The sequence below is a fragment of the Phasianus colchicus genome, chromosome 31, assembly GCF_987193195.1.
Source record: "Phasianus colchicus chromosome 31, bPhaCol1.hap1.1, whole genome shotgun sequence".
NCBI classification, from domain to species: Eukaryota; Metazoa; Chordata; class Aves; order Galliformes; family Phasianidae; genus Phasianus; species Phasianus colchicus.
In genome coordinates, this window is record NC_143466.1 from 2,301,394 (window position 1) to 2,318,689 (window position 17,296).

The 17,296-nt window shown below is 54.3% G+C and overlaps 1 protein-coding gene across 1 annotated transcript in view; it reads right to left on the reverse strand.

Annotated features, from left to right (window-relative positions):
- Positions 1-8,759: 8,759 nt before the first annotated feature.
- The window catches only part of SYT3 (synaptotagmin 3), a 62,856-nt gene continuing 54,319 nt past the window's right edge, over positions 8,760-17,296 (reverse strand). The window contains exons 9-10 of the mRNA XM_090127614.1: positions 12,624-12,707; positions 8,760-8,831 (exon numbers count right to left, since the gene is read on the reverse strand). Of these exons, the coding sequence (XP_089983740.1) occupies positions 12,642-12,707 (66 nt within the window). The 3' untranslated portion in view covers positions 8,760-8,831; positions 12,624-12,641. The remainder of the gene's footprint in view (positions 8,832-12,623; positions 12,708-17,296) is intronic.

Sequence of the window (17,296 nt, forward strand, 5' to 3'; positions counted from 1 at the left end):
CTTATGGGGCAGAATCCTCACTTATGGGGCAGAATCCCCACTTATGGGGCAGAATCCTCACTTGTGGGGCAGAATCCCCACGTATGGGGCAGAATCCCCACTTATGGGGCAGAATCCCCACTTATGGGGCAGAATCCTCACTTATGGGGCTGAATCCTCACTTGTGGGGCAGAATCCTCGCTTGTGGGGCAGAATCCCCACTTATGGGGCAGAATCCTCACTTATGGGGCAGAATCCCCACTTGTGGGGCAGAATCCCCACTTATGGGGCAGAATCCTCACTTATGGGGCAGAATCCTCACTTGTGGGGCTGAGGTTCACTTATGGGGCAGAATCCTCACTTATGGGGCAGAATCCCCACTTATGGGTCAGAATCCCAATTTATGGGGCAGAATCCTCACTTATGGGGCAGAATCCTCACTTATGGGGCAGAATCCCCACTTGTGGGGCTGAATCCCACCTTGTGGGGCTGAGCTTCACTTATGGGGCTGAATCCTCACTTATTGGGCAGAATCCCCACTTATGGGGCTGAATCCCCACTTATGGGGCAGAATCCTCACTTATGGGGCACAATCCCCACTTGTGGGGCTGAGGTTCACTTATGGGGCAGAATCCCCACTTATGGGGCAGAATCCCCACTTGTGGGGCAAAATCCTTACTTATGGGGCAGAATCCACACTTATGGGGCAGAATCCCCACTTATGGGGCAGAATCCTCACTTATGGGGCAGAATCCTCACTTATGGGGAAGAGTCCTCACTTATGGGGCTGATTCCCCACTTGTGGGGCAGAATCCTCACTTATGGGGCAGAATCCCCACTTATGGGGCAGAATCCCCACTTGTGGGGCTGAATCCCCCCTTATGGGGCAAAATCCTCACTTATGGGGCGGAATCCGCACTTATGGGGCAGAATCCTGACTTATGGGGCAGAATCCCCACTTATGGGGCAGAATCCATTCTTATGGGGCAGAATCCCCACTTGTGGGGCAGAATCCTCACTTATGGGGCAGAATCCCCACTTCTGGGGCAGAATCCTCACTTGTGGGGCTGAATCCTCACTTATGGGGCAGAATCCTCACTTATGGGGCTGAATCCCCACTTATGGGGCAGAATCCCCACTTATGGGGCAGAATCCCCACTTATGGGGCAGAATCCTCACTTATGGGGCAGAATCCCCACTTATGGGGCAGAATCCCCACTTATGGGGCAGAATCCTCACTTGTGGGGCAGAATCCTGACTTATGGGGCTGAATCCTCACTTATGGGGCAGAATCCCCACTTATGGGGCTGAATCCTCACTTATGGGGCAGAATCCCCACTTATGGGGCTGAATCCTCACTTGTGGGGCAGAATCCCCACTTATGGGGCAGAATCCTCACATATGGGGCAGAATCCCCACTTATGGGGCAGAATCCTCACTTATGGGTCTGAGGTTCACTTATGGGGCAGAAATTTCACATGTGGGGCAGAATCCTCACTTGTGGGGCTGACGTTCACTTGTGGGGCGGAATCCCCACTTATGGGGCAGAATCCCCACTTATGGGGCAGAATCCTCACTTATGGGGCAGAATCCCAATTTATGGGGCAGAATCCTCACTTATGGGTCAGAATGTCCACTTATGGGGCAGAATCCTCACTTATGGGGCTGAATCCCACCTTGTGGGGCTGAGCTTCACTTATGGGGCTGAATCCTCACTTTTGGGGCAGAATCCTCACTTATGGGGCTGAATCCCCACTTATGGGGCAGAATCCTCACTTATGGGGCACAATCCCCACTTGTGGGGCTGAGGTTCACTTATGGGGCAGAATCCCCACTTATGGGGCAGAATCCTCACTTATGGGTCTGAGGTTCACTTATGGGGCAGAATCGTCACTTATGGGGCAGAATCCCCACTTATGGGGCAGAATCCTCACTTATGGGGCAGAATCCTCACTTATGGGGCAGAATCGTAACTTATGGGGCAGAATCCCCTCTTATGGGGCTGAATCCTCACTTATGGGGCTGAGGTTCACTTATGGGGCAGAATCCTCACTTATGGGGCAAAATCCTCACTTATGGGGCAGAATCCTCACTTATGGGGCAGAATCCTGACTTGTGGGGCAGAATCCCCACTTATGGGGCAGAAACCTCACTTGTGGGGCAGAATCCCCACTTATGGGGCAGAATCCCCACTTATGGGGCAGAATCCTCACTTATGGGGCAGAGTCCTCACTTATGGGGCAGAATCCTCACTTGTGGGGCAGAATCCTCACTTATGGGGCTGAATCGTCACTTATGGGGCAGAATCCCCACTTGTGGGGCAAAATCCTCACTTCTGGGGCAGAATCCCCACTTGTGGGGCAGAATCCTCACTTATGGGGCAGAATCCCCACTTATGGGGCAGAATCCCCACTTATGGGGCAGAATCCCCACTTATAGGGCAGAATCCACACTTATGGGGCTGAATCCTCACTTATGGGTCTGAGGTTCACTTATGGGGCAGAAATTTCACATGTGGGGCAGAATCCTCACTTGTGGGGCAGAATCCCCACTTATGGGGCAGAATCCCCACTTATGGGGCAGAATCCTCACTTATGGGGCAGAATCCCCACTTATGGGGCAGAATCCTCACTTATGGGGCCGAATCTTCACTTATGGGGCAGAATCCTCACTTATGGGGCAGAATCCTCACTTATGGGGCAGAATCCCCACTTATGGGGCAGAATCCTCACTTATGGGGCAGAATCCCCACTTATGGGGCAGAATCCTCACTTATGGGTCTGAGGTTCACTTATGGGGCAGAAATTTCACATGTGGGGCAGAATCCTCACTTGTGGGGCTGACGTTCACTTGTGCGGCGGAATCCCCACTTATGGGGCAGAATCCCCACTTGTGGGGCAGAATTCCCACTTGTGGGGCAGAATCCCCACTTATGGGGCAGAATCCTCACTTGTGGGGCATTATCATCACTTGTGGGGCAGAATCCTGACTTATGGGGCAGAATCCACACTTATGGGGCAGAATCATCACTTGTGGGGCAGAATCCACACTTATGGGGCAGAATCCTCACTTATGGGGCACAATCCTCACTTGTGGGGCAGAATCCCCACTTATGGGGCAGAATCCTCACTTATGGGGCACAATCCCCACTTGTGGGGCTGAGGTTCACTTATGGTACAGAATCCCCACTTATGGGGCAGAATCCCCACTTGTGGGGCAGAATCCTTACTTATGGGGCAGAATCCTCACTTATGGGGCAGAATCCACACTTATGGGGCAGAATCCTCACTTATGGGGCAGAATCCCCACTTATGGGGCAGAATCCTCACTTATGGGGCAGAATCCCCACTTATGGGGCTGAATCCTCACTTATGGGGCAGAATCCCCACTTATGGGGCAGAATCCCCACTTATGGGGCAGAATCCTCACTCATGGGGCAGAATCCCCACTTATGGGGCAGAATCCTCACTTATGGGGCAGAATCCCCACTTATGGGGCAGAATCCTCACTTATGGGGCCGCCCCCCCCCCCGCCCCATAAGCGCCGGCAGCCGTTTCAGTTTTGCTGGATTTTATTGGGGTTTTTTTGGGTTTTTTTGGGGTTTTTATGGCTTTCGGGGCCCCGACCCCAAAACTGCGACCCCAAAATGTTTGGGGGGGGGGGGGGGGGGGGGGTTGGCGCCCCATAAAAATTTATGGGGTCGATTTTTGGGGTCCGGGGGTCGGAGGCAACAATGGGGGGTTGTGGGGGTTTTTATGGGGTCAAATGTTTTGGGGTTTTATGGGGTCACGGATTTGGGGTTTTGTGGGGTTTTATGGGGTCACACATTTGGGGTTTTATGGGGTCACAGATTTGGGGTTTTTTAGGGTCACACATTGGCGTTTTATGGGGTCACACATTGGGGTTTTTTTATGGGGTCACACATTTGGGGTTTTATGGGATCACAGATTTGGGATTTTATGGGGTCACACATTGGGGGTTTTATGGGGTCACACATTGGGGTTTTATGGGGTCACAGATTTGGGGTTTTGTGGGGTCACACATTGGGGTTTTATGGGGTCACAGATTTGGGGTTTTATGGGGTCACACATTTGGGGTTTTGTGGGGTTTTTATGGGGTCACAGACTTGGTTTTTTTTATGGGGTTTTTGGGGTTTTATGGCATTTTATGGCATTTTTTATAGGGTCACACATTGGGGTTTTATGGGGTTTTTATGGGGTCACACATTGGGATTTTATGGGGTTTTTTATAGGGTCACACAGTGGGGTTTTATGGGGTTTTATGGGGTGACAAATTGGGGTTTTTTGGGGTCACACATTTGGGGTTTTGTGGGGTTTTATGGGGTCACACAGTGGGGTTTTTTGGGGTTTTATGGGGTCACACATTTGGGGTTTTATGGGATCATAGATTTGGGGTTTTATGGCGTCACACATTTGGGGTTTTATGGGGTCATACATTGGGGTTTTTTTATGGGGTCACAGATTTGGGGTTTTTATGGGGTTTTATGGGGTCACACATTGGGTTTTTATGGGGTCACAGATTTGGGGTTTTATGGGGTCACACATTTGGGGTTTTATGGGATCATAGATTTGGGGTTTTATGGCGTCACACATTGGGGTTTTATGGGGTTTTATGGGGTCACAGATTTGGGATTTTATGGGTTTTTTTTATAGGGTCACACTGTGGGATTTTATGGGGTTTTATGGGGTCACAGATTTGGGGTTTTAATGGGGTTTTTTATAGGGTCAAACATTGGGGTTTTATGGGGTTTTTATGGGGTCACACAGTGGGATTTTATGGCGTTTTTTATGGGGTCACACATTGGGGTTTTATGGGGTCACAGATTTGGGGTTTTTATGGGGTCTCAGAATGGGATTTTATGGGGTCACACATTTGGGGTTTTTTTATGGGGTTTTTGGGGTTTTATGGCATTTTATGGCGTTTTTTATGGGGTCACACAATGGGATTTTATAGGGTAACAGATTTGGGGTTTTATGGGGTCACACATTGGGGTTTTATGGGGTTTTTTATAGGGTCACAGATTTGGGGTTTTTTGGGGTCACACAGTGGGATTTTTATGGGGTTTTTGGAGTTTCATGGGATTTTATGGCGTTTTTTATGGGGTCACACATTGGGATTTTATGGGGTTTTTTATAGGGTCAAACATTGGGGTTTTATGGGGTTTTTATGGGGTCACACATCGGGATTTTATGGGGTTTTATGGGGTCACAGATTTCGGGTTTTTATGGAGTTTTTTATGGGGTCACACATTGGGATTTTATGGGGTTTTTATGGGGTTTTTTATGGGGTCACAGATTTGGGGGTTTTATGGGTTTTTTTACGGGGTCACACATCGGGATTTTATGGGGTTTTTATGGCGTTTTTTATGGGGTCACAGATTGGAGTTTTATGGGGTCACACAGCGGGGTTTTATGGGGTCACAGATTTGGGGTTTTATGGGGTTTTATGGGGTCACACAGTGGGATTTTATGGGGTTTTTTATGGGGTCACACATTGGGTTTTTATGGGGTCACAGATTTGGGGTTTTTTGGGGTCACACAGTGGGTTTTTATGGGATTTTTTATGGGGTCACAGATTTGGGGTTTTTATGGGGTCACAGATTTGGGATTTTTTATGGGGTTTTTGGGGTTTTATGGGATTTTATGGCGTTTTTTATGGGGTCACACATTGGGGTTTTATGGGGTTTTATGGGGTCACACATTTGGGGTTTTATGGGGTTTTATGGGGTCACACATTTGGGGTTTTATGGGGTCACACATTGGGATTTTGTGGGGTTTTTATGGGGTGACAAATTGGGGTTTTATGGGGTCACACAGTGGGGTTTTATGGGGTCACAGATTTGGGTTTTTTTGGGGTCACAGATTTGGGGTTTTATGGGATTTTATGGGGTCACACATTGGGGTTTTATGGGGTCACAGATTTGGGGTTTTATGGGGTCACACATCGGGATTTTATGGGGTTTTATGGGGTCACACATTGGGGTTTTATGGGGTTTTATGGGGTCACAGATTTGGGGTTTTTTATAGGGTCACACAGTGGGATTTTATGGGGTCACACATTGGAGTTTTATGGCGTCACAGATTTGGGGTTTTATGGGGTTTTATGGGGTCACACAGTGGGATTTTATGGGGTTTTTTATGGGGTCACAGATTGGGGTTTTATGGGGTCACACAGTGGGTTTTTATGGGGTTTTTTATGGGGTCACAGATTTGGGGTTTTATGGGTTTTTTATGGGGTCACACATCGGGATTTTATGGGGTTTTTATGGGTTTTTTATGGGGTCACAGATTGGAGTTTTACGGGGTCACAGATTTGGGGTTTTTATGGGTTTTTTATGGGGTCACACATTTGGGGTTTTATGGGGTCACACAGTGGGGTTTTATGGGGTCACAGATTTGGGATTTTATGGGGTCACAGATTTGGGGGTTTTGGGGTCACACATTGGGGTTTTATGGGGTTTTATAGGGTCACACATTGGGGTTTTATGGGGTTTTTATGGGGTCACACATTGGGGTTTTATGGGGTTTTTTATGGGGTAACAGATTTGGGGTTTTATGGGGTCACACAGTGGGATTTTATGGGGTTTTTTATGGGGTCACAGATTTGGGATTTTATGGGGTCACACATCGGGATTTTATGGGGTTTTTATGGGGTTTTTTATGGGGTCACAGATTTGGAGTTTTATGGGGTTTTTTATGGGGTCACACAGTGGGGTTTTATGGGGTTACAGATTTGGGGTTTTTTGGGGTCACACATTGGGATTTTATGGGGATTTCTGTAGGGTCACACATTGGGTTTTTATGGGGTCACACATTGGGGTTTTATGGGGTTTTATGGGGTCACACAGTGCGATTTTATGGGTTTTTTTATGGGGTCACACATTGGGGTTTTATGGGGTCACGGATTTGGGGTTTTATGGCGTTTTTTATGGGGTCACACATTGAGGTTTTATGGGATCAGAGATTTGGGATTTTATGGGGTCACAGATTTGGGGTTTTATGGGGTTTTATGGGGTCACACTTTGGGATTTTATGGGGTTTTATAGGGTCACACATTGGGGTTTTATGGGATCACAGATTTGGGGTTTTATGGGGTCACACATTGGTTTTTTTTTATGGGGTCACAGATTTGGGGTTTTATGGGGTTTTTTATGGGGTCACAGATTGGAGTTTTATGGGGTCACAGATTTCGGGTTTTTATGGTTTTTGTTGTAGGGTCACACATTGGGATTTATGGGTTTTTATGGGGTTTTTTATGGGGTCACAGATTTGGGGTTTTATGGGGTTTTTTATGGGGTCACAGATTTGGGGTTTTATGGGGTTTTATGGGGTCACACATTTGGGGTTTTATGGGGTCACACAGTGGGATTTTATGGGGTCACAGATTGGAGTTTTATGGGGTCACACATCGGGATTTTATGGGGTTTTTATGGGATTTTTTATGGGGTCACAGATTTGGGGTTTTTATGGGTTTTTTTATGGGGTCACACATCGGGATTTTATGGGGTCACACATTGGGTTTTTATGGGGTCACAGATTGGGGTTTTATGGGGTCAGAGATTTGGGGTTTTTTGCGGTCAGAGATTTGGGGTTTTATGGGGTTTTATGGGGTCACAGATTTGGGGTTTTTTAGGGTCACAGATTTGGCGTTTTATGGGGTCACACAGTGGGATTTTATGGGGTTTTTTGTGGGGTCACACAGTGGGATTTCATGGGGTCACAGATTTGGGGTTTTTGGGGGTCACACATTGGGGGTTTTATGGGGTCACACATTGGGGTTTTATGGGGTCACAGATTTGGGGTTTTATGGGGTCACAGATTTGGGGTTTTATGGGGTTTTTTATGGGGTCACAGATTTGGGGTTTTGTGGGGTCACAGATTTGGAGTTTTATGGGTTTTTTATGGGGTCACACATCGGGATTTTATGGGTTTTTTTGGGGTCACACATTGGGGTTTATGGCGTTTTTTATGGGGCCACAGATTTGGGGTTTTATGGGGTTTTATGGGGTCACAGATTTGGGGTTTTTTACGGTCACAGATTTGGCGTTTTATGGGGTTTTTTATGGGGTCACATATCGGGATTTTATGGGGTTTTATGGGGTCACAAATCGGGATTTTATGGGGTCACACATTGGGTTTTTTTTATGGGGTCACAGATTTGGGGTTTTTATGGGTTTTTTATGGGGTAACACATCGGGATTTTATGGGGTTTTTATGGGGTTTTTTATGGGGTCACAGATTTGGCGTTTTATGGGGTTTTATGGGGTCACACAGTGGGATTTTATGGGGTTTTTTATGGGGTCACACATTGGGTTTTTATGGGGTCACAGATTTGGGGTTTTATGGGGTCACACAGTGGGATTTTATGGGGTTTTTTATGGGGTCACACATTGGGTTTTTATGGGGTCACAGATTGGGGTTTTATGGGGTCACAGATTTGGGGTTTTTTGTGGTCAGAGATTTGGCGTTTTATGGGGTCACACATTGGGGTTTTATGGGGTTTTTTATAGGGTCACACAGTGGGATTTTATGGGGTCACAGATTTGGGGTTTTTGGGGGTCACACATTGGGGGTTTTATGGGGTTTTATGGGGTCACACATTGGGTTTTTTTTATGGGGTCACAGATTTGGGGTTTTATGGGGTTTTTTATGGGGTCACACATCGGGATTTTATGGGGTTTTTATGGGGTTTTTTATGGGGTCACAGATTTGGGGTTTTTATGGGGTTTTTTATGGGGCCGCCCCCCCCCCCTCCCATTTTGGGGTCGCTTTTGGGGTCCCAGTTTCGTTGGGGGGCGCCGCCCCTATGGCTTCGCTGCGGGGTCCCAGCGCCTGTGGGAAAAAGGGGGGGGGCTCCCAGTTTGGACCAGTATAAACCAGTATGGACCAGTGCCCCCCCAGAATGGCAGCCCAGTATGGCCCAGTGCCTCCCAGTATGGACCAGTATAAACCAGTATGGACCAGTGCCCCCCCAGAATGGCAGCCCAGTATGGATCAGTGTCTCCCAGTATGGACCAGTGCCTCCCAGTATGGACCAGTATAAACCAGTATGGACCAGTGCCTCCCAGTATGGCAGCCCAGTATGGCCCAGTGCCTCCCAGTATGGACCAGTATAAACCAGTATGGACCAGTGCCCCCCCAGAATGGCAGCCCAGTATGGTCCAGTGCCTCCCAGTATGGACCAGTATAAACCAGTATGGACCAGTGCCCCCCCAGTATGGCAGCCCAGTATGGCCCAGTGCCTCCCAGTATGGACCAGTATAAACCAGTATGGGATGTGACACCACCTCCCCCCTTCCCCCCCCCATGTATGGAACGAGGGGTGCTCCCAGTTTGGACCAGTATAAACCAGTATGGACCAGTGCCTCCCAGTATGGCAGCCCAGTATGGCCCAGTGCCTTCCAGTTTGGACCAGTATGGATCAGTGTCTCCCAGTATGGACCAGTATAAACCAGTATGGGCTGTGACACCCCCTCACGGTGATTCCCAGTATGGCAAACCAGTATGGACCAGTGCCTCCCAGTATGGCCCAGTGCCTCCCAGTATGGACCAGTATAAACCAGTATGGCATGTGACACCACCCCCACCCCCCTGGCGATTCCCAGTATGGCAAACCAGTATGGCCCAGTGCCTCCCAGTATGGCCCAGTGCCCCCCAGTATGGCATCCCAGTATGGACCAGTGCCTCCCAGTATGGACCAGTATAAACCAGTATGGGATGTGACACCCTCCTCCCCCCCCCGGTGATTCCCAGTATGGCAAACCAGTATGGCCCAGTGCCTCCCAGTATGGCCCAGTGCCCCCCAGTATGGCATCCCAGTATGGACCAGTGCCTCCCAGTATGGACCAGTATAAACCAGTATGGGATGTGACACCCTCCTCCCCCCCCGGTGATTCCCAGTATGGCAAACCAGTATGGCCCAGTGCCTCCCAGTATGGCAGCCCAGTATGGACCAGTATAAACCAGTATGGGATATGTCACCCCCACCCTCCCATGTATGGAACTGGTGGTGCTCCCAGTTTGGACCAGTATAAACCAGTATGGACCAGTGTCTCCCAGTATGGCATCCCAGTATGGCCCAGTGCCTTCCAGTATGGACCAGTATAAACCAGTATGGGATGTGACACCACCCCTCTCTTCCCCCCCATGTATGGAACGAGGGGTGCTCCCAGTTTGGACCAGTATAAACCAGTATGGACCAGTGCCCCCCAGTATGGCATCCCAGTATGGCCCAGTGCCTTCCAGTTTGGACCAGTATGGATCAGTGTCTCCCAGTATGGACCAGTATAAACCAGTATGGGCTGTGACACCCCCCCCCCCCACGGTGATTCCCAGTATGGCAAACCAGTATGGACCAGTGCGCCCCCAGTATGGCCCAGTGCCTCCCAGTATGGCACCCCAGTATGGACCAGTGCCTCCCAGTATGGCCCAGTGCCTCCCAGTATGGACCAGTGTCTCCCAGTATGGCAGCCCAGTATGGACCAGTCCCTCCCAGTATGGCCCAGTGCCCCTAGTATGGCACACCAGTATGGACCAGTGCCTCCCAGTATGGACCAGTATGGCCCCCCAGTACCCCACCAGTATAGTCCAATGCCTCCCAGTATGGCCCAATGCCTCCCAGTATGGACCAGTATAAACCAGTATGGGATGTGACACCACCCCCCCTTCCTCCCCCCATGTATGGAACGAGGGGTGCTCCCAGTTTGGACCAGTATAAACCAGTATGGACCAGTGTCCTCCCAGTATGGACCAGTGCCTCCCAGTATGGCCTCCAAGTATGGCCCAGTGCCTCCCAGTATGGGCCAGTGCATCCCAGTATGGACCAGTGCCTCCCAGTATGGGCCAGTGCCTCCCAGTATGGCACCCCAGTATGAACCAGTGCCCACCAGTATGGCATCCCAGTATGGACCAGTGCCTCCCAGTATGGACCAGTATAAACCAGTATGGGATGTGACACCATCCCCACCCCGCCGGTGATTCCTAGTATGGCAAACCAGTATGGACCAGTATAAACCAGTATGGCCCAGTGCCTCCCAGTATGGCCCAGTGCCCCCCCAGTATGGCATCCCAGTATGGCCCAGTGCCCACCCAGTATGGCCCAGTGCCTCCCAGTTTGATCCCAGTATGGCCCAGTGCCTCCCAGTATGGCACCCCAGTATGGCCCAGTGCCCCCCCAGTATGGCATCCCAGTATGGCCCAGTGCCTCCCAGTATGGCCCAGTGCCTCCCAGTATGGCACCCCAGTATGGCCCAGTGCCTCCCAGTTTGATCCCAGTATGGCCCAGTGCCCCCCCAGTATGGCATCCCAGTATGGCCCAGTGCCTCCCAGTATGGACCCATATGGCCCAGTGCCCCCCCAGTATGGCACCCCAGTATGGCCCAGTGCCTCCCAGTATGGCCCAGTGCCCCCCCAGTATGGCATCCCAGTATGGCCCAGTGCCCACCCAGTATGGCCCAGTGCCTCCCAGTTTGATCCCAGTATGGCCCAGTGCCTCCCAGTATGGCACCCCAGTATGGCCCAGTGCCCCCCCAGTATGGCATCCCAGTATGGCCCAGTGCCTCCCAGTATGGCCCAGTGCCCACCCAGTATGGCCCAGTGCCTCCCAGTTTGATCCCAGTATGGCCCAGTGCCCCCCCAGTATGGCATCCCAGTATGGCCCAGTGCCTCCCAGTATGGCCCAGTGCCCACCCAGTATGGCCCAGTGCCTCCCAGTTTGATCCCAGTATGGCCCAGTGCCCCCCCAGTATGGCATCCCAGTATGGCCCAGTGCCTCCCAGTATGGCCCAGTGCCCACCCAGTATGGCCCAGTGCCTCCCAGTTTGATCCCAGTATGGCCCAGTGCCCCCCCAGTATGGCATCCCAGTATGGCCCAGTGCCTCCCAGTATGGCCCAGTGCCTCCCAGTTTGATCCCAGTATGGTCCAGTGCCTCCCAGTATGGCACCCCAGTATGGCCCAGTGCCCCCCCAGTATGGCACCCCAGTATGGCCCAGTGCCTCCCAGTATGGCCCAGTACCCTCCCAGTATGGACCAGTGCCTCCCAGTATGGCATCCCAGTATGGCCCAGTACCCTCCCAGTATGGCCCAGTGCCTCCCAGTATGGCCCAGTGCTCCCAGTATGGCCCAGTGCCCCCCAGTATGGCATCCCAGTATGGCCCAGAGCCCCCCAGTATGGACCAGTATGGCCCCCCAGTACCCCACCAGTATGGTCCAGTGCCTCCCAGTATGGCACCCTAGTATGGCCCAGTGCCTCCCAGTATGGTCCAGCACCCACCCAGTATGGCATCCCAGTATGGCCCAGTGCCTCCCAGTATGGCCCAGTATGGCCCCCCAGTACCCCACCAGTATGGCCCAGTGCCTCCCAGTATGAACCAGTGCCCACCCAGTATGGCCCAGTGCCTCCCAGTTTGATCCCAGTATGGCCCAGTGCCCCCCCAGTATGGCATCCCAGTATGGCCCAGTGCCTCCCAGTATGGCACCCCAGTATGTCCCAGTGCCTCCCAGTATGAACCAGTGCCCACCCAGTATGGCCCAGTGCCTCCCAGTTTGATCCCAGTATGGCCCAGTGCCTCCCAGTATGGCCCAGTGCCCCCTGCCGTGCCCTCCCAGTCCATCCCAGTACAAACCAGTGCTCCCAGTATGGCTCAGTGGTTTTCCCCCCCGACGCCTTTTTCCCTTGCGGGAGCTTTGGGCAGCGCCAGAGCCTTCTCCTGTGGGGTCACCGCGGGGTCACGGGGTCACCGCGGGGTCACGGGGTCACGGGAGGTCATGGTAGGGTCACGGGGTCACGGTGGGGTCAGGGGGTCACGGTGGGGACAAGGGGGAACGGTGGGGTCAAGGGGTCACTGAGGGGTCACGGGGGCACGGTGGGGTCACGTTGGGGTCACGGGGTCACCACGGGGTCACGGGAGCACGGTGGGGTCACGGTGGGGTCAAGGGGTCACCGCGGGGTCACGGGGGCACGGTGGGGTCACGGTGGGGTCAAGGGGTCACGGTGGGGTCAAGGGGGAACGGTGGGGTCACGGGGTAACCGCGGGGTCACGGGGGCACGGTGGGATCACTGTGGGGTCAAGGGGTCACGGTGGGGTCAAGGGGTCACGGTGGGGTCAAGGGGGAATGGTGGGGGCAAGGGGTAACCGCGGGGTCACGGTGGGGTCACGGTGGGGTCACGTTGGGGTCACGGGGTCACCGCGGGGTCACGGGGGCACGGTGGGATCACTGTGGGGTCACGGGGTCACGGTGCGGTCAAGGGGTCACAATGGGGTCAAGGGGGAACGGTGGGGTCACGGGGTCACCGAGGGGTCACGGGGGCATAGTGGGGTCAGTGTGGGGTCACGGGGTCACCGCGGGGTCATGGGGGCACGGTGGGGTCACGGGGTCACCGTGGTGTCATGGGGGCACGGTGGGGTCACGGTGGGGTCACGGGGTCACCGCGGGTTCACGGGGGCTCGGTGGGGTCACGGTGGGGTCACGGGGTCACCGCGGGGTCAGGGAGTCACGGTGGGGTCAAGGGAGAAATGTGGGGGCATGGGGTCACCACGGGGTCACGGTGCGGTCAAGGGGTCACCGCGGGGTCAAGGGGACACGGTGGGGTCACGGTGGGGTCACGGGGTCACCGCGGGGTCAGGGGGTCACCATGGGTTCACGGTGGGGTCACGGGGTCACCACGGGGTCAGGGGTTCACCGTGGGGTCACGGTGGGTTCACGGGGTCACCGGGGGGTCAGGGGGTCACCATGGGGTCACGGTGGGTTCACGGGGTCACCGCGGGGTCAGGGGGTCACGGTGGGATCAAGGGGTCACGGTGGGGTCAAGGGGGAAATGTGGGGACATGGGGTTACTGCGGGGTCACGGTGGGGTCACCGCGGGGTCAGGGGGTCACGGTGGGGTCAAGGGGTCACGGAGGGGGCATGGGGTCACCCTGGGGTCATGGTGGGGTCACGGTGTGGTCAGCTATGGGGTCTCTATGGGGTGGCTATGGGGTCTCCATAGGATGGCTATGGGGCCGCTATGGGGCAGCTATGGGGTCTCTATGGGGTCTATGGGGTCTCTATGGGGTGGCTATGGGGTGGCTATGGGGTCTCTATGGGGCCGCAATGGGGCAGCTATGGGATCTCTATGCGTCTCTATGGGGTCTCTATGGGGTCTCTATGGGGCAGCTATGGGGTCTCGATGGGGCCGCTATGGGGCCGCTATGGGGCAGCTATGGGATCTCTATGCGTCTCTATGGGGTCTCTATGGGTCCGCTATGGGGTCTCTATGGGGCATCTATGGGGTCTCTATGGGGTTGCTATGGGGTTGCTATGGGGCCGCTATGGGGTCTCTTTGGCTGGCTATGGGGTCCCTATGGGGCGGCTATGGGATCTCTATGGGGCAGCTATGGGGCGGCTATGGGGTCTCTATGGGGTCTCTTTGGCTAGCAATGGGGTATTTATGGGATCTCTATGGGGCCGCTATGGGGTCGCTATGGGGTCTCTATGGGGTGGCTATGGGGCAGCTATGGGGCCACTATGGGGTCCCTATGTGTCTCTATGGGGTCTCTATGGGGTCGCTATGGGGCAGCTATGGGGCCGCTATGGGGCAGCTATGGGATCTCTATGGGGCCGCTATGGGGCCGCTATGGGGCAGCTATGGGGCAGCTATGGGGTCTCTATGGGGTCCATATGCATCTCTATGGGGTCTGTATGGGGTCTGCATGGGGTCTCTTTGGCTGGCTATGGGGTCCCTATGGGGCCGCTATGGGGTCGCTATGGGGCAGCTATGGGGTCTCTATGGGGCAGCTATGGGGCAGCTATGGGGCCGCTATGGGGTCCCTATGTGTCTCTATGCGTCTCTATGGGGTCTCTATGGGGTTGCTATGGGGCATCTATGGGGTCTCTTTGGCTGGCTATGGGGACACTACGGGGCGGCTATGGGGTCTCTATGGGGTCTCTATGGGGCCGCTATGGGGCAGCTATGGGGCGGCTATGGGGTCTCTATGGGGTCTCTTTGGCTAGCTATGGGGTATTTATGGGATCTCTATGGGGCCGCTATGGGGTCGCTATGGGGTCTCTATGGGGTGGCTATGGGGTCTCTGGGGTGGCTATGAGGTCACTATGGGATCTCTATGGGGCAGCTATGGGGCTGCTATGGGGCCGCTATGGGGTCTCTATGGGGCCGCTATGGGGCAGCTATGGGGCAGCTATGGGGCCACTATGGGGTCCCTATGTGTCTCTATGGGGTCTCTATGGGGTTGCTATGGGGCCGCTATGGGGCCGCTATGGGGTCGCTATGGGGTCTCTATGGGGCTGCTATGGGGCCGCTATGGGGCAGCTATGGGGCAGCTATGGGGCGGCTATGGGGCGGCTATGGGGTGTCTATGGGGTCTCTATGGGGTTTCTATGGAGTCTCTATGGAGTCTCTATGGGGTCTCTATGGGGTCGCTATGGGGCAGCTATGGGGCCGCTATGGGGCCGCTATGGGATCTCTATGGGGCCGCTATGGGGCCGCTATGGGGCAGCTATGGGGCAGCTATGGGGTCTCTATGGGGTCCATATGCATCTCTATGGGGTCTGTATGGGGTCTGCATGGGGTCTCTTTGGCTGGCTATGGGGTCCCTATGGGGCCGCTATGGGGTCGCTATGGGGCAGCTATGGGGCAGCTATGGGGCAGCTATGGGGCAGCTATGGGGTCCCTATGTGTCTCTATGCGTCTCTATGGGGTCTCTATGGGGCAGCTATGGGGCCGCTATGGGGTCTCTATGGGGTCGCTATGGGGTCGCTATGGGGCAGCTATGGGGTCTCTATGGGGTCTCTATGGAGTCACTATGGGGTCGCTATGGGGCCGCTATGGGGTCCCTATGGGGCCGCTATGGGGCCGCTATGGGGCCGCTATGGGGCAGCTATGGGGCCACTATGGGGTCCCTATGTGTCTCTATGCGTCTCTATGGGGTCTCTATGGGGTAGCTATGGGATCTCTATGGGGCCGCTATGGGGCCGCTATGGGGCAGCTATGGGGCCGCTATGGGGCGGCTATGGGGTCTCTATGGGGTCTCTTTTGCTGGCTATGGAGTCCCTATGGGGCAGTTATGGGATCACTATGGGGCCGCTATGGGGCCGCTATGGGGCGGCTATGGGGCCGCTATGGGGCGGCTATGGGGTCTCTATGGGGTCTCTTTTGCTGGCTATGGAGTCCCTATGGGGCAGTTATGGGATCACTATGGGGCCGCTATGGGGCCGCTATGGGGCGGCTATGGGGCAGCTATGGGGCAGCTATGGGGCAGCTATGGGGCGGCTATGGGATCTCTATGGGGCATCTATGGGGTCCCTATGGCGCCACTATGGGGCATCTATGGGGTCGCTATGAGGTCTCTATGGGGCGGCTATGGGGCATCTATGGGGCAGCTATGGGGCAGCTATGGGGCGGCTATGGGGTGTCTATGGGGTCTCTATGGGGTCTCTATGGGTCAGCTATGGGGCCGCTATGGGGCAGCTATGGGGCCACTATGGGGTCCCTATGTGTCTCTATGCGTCTCTATGGGATCTCTATGGGGCGGCTATGGGATCTCTATGCGTCTCTATGGGGTCTCTATGGGGCTGCTATGGGATCTCTATGGGGCATCTATGGGGTCCCTATGGCGCCGCTATGGGGCATCTATGGGGTCGCTATGAGGTCTCTATGGGGCCGCTATGGGGCATCTATGGGGCGGCTATGGGGCATCTATGGGGCGGCTATGGGGCAGCTATGGGGCAGCTATGGGGTGTCTATGGGGTCTCTATGGGGTTTCTCTGGAGTCTCTATGGAGTCTCTATGGGGCCGCTATGGGGGCGCTATGGGGCAGCTATGGGGTGGCTATGGGGTCTCTATGGGGTCTCTATGGGGCCACTATGGGGTCACTATGGGGTCGCTATGGGGTCTCTATGGGCCAGCTATGGGGCCGCTATGGGGTCTCTATGGGGTCTCTATGCGTCTCTATGGGGTCGCTATGGGGTCGCTATGGGGCAGCTGTGGGGTCTCTATGGGGTCTCTATGGGGTCTCTATGGAGTCACTATGGGGTCTCTATGGGGCAGCTATGGGGCCGCTATGGGGTCCCTATGTGTCTCTATGCGTCTCTATGGGGTCTCTATGGGGCAGCTATGGGATCTCTATGGGGCCGCTATGGGGCCGCTATGGGGCCGCTATGGGGCAGCTATGGGGCCGCTATGGGGCGGCTATGGGGTCTCTATGGGGCCGCTATGGGGTCACTATGGGCCAGCTATGGGGCTGCTATGGGGTCTCTATGGGGTCTCTTTTGCTGGCTATGGAGTCCCTATGGGGCAGTT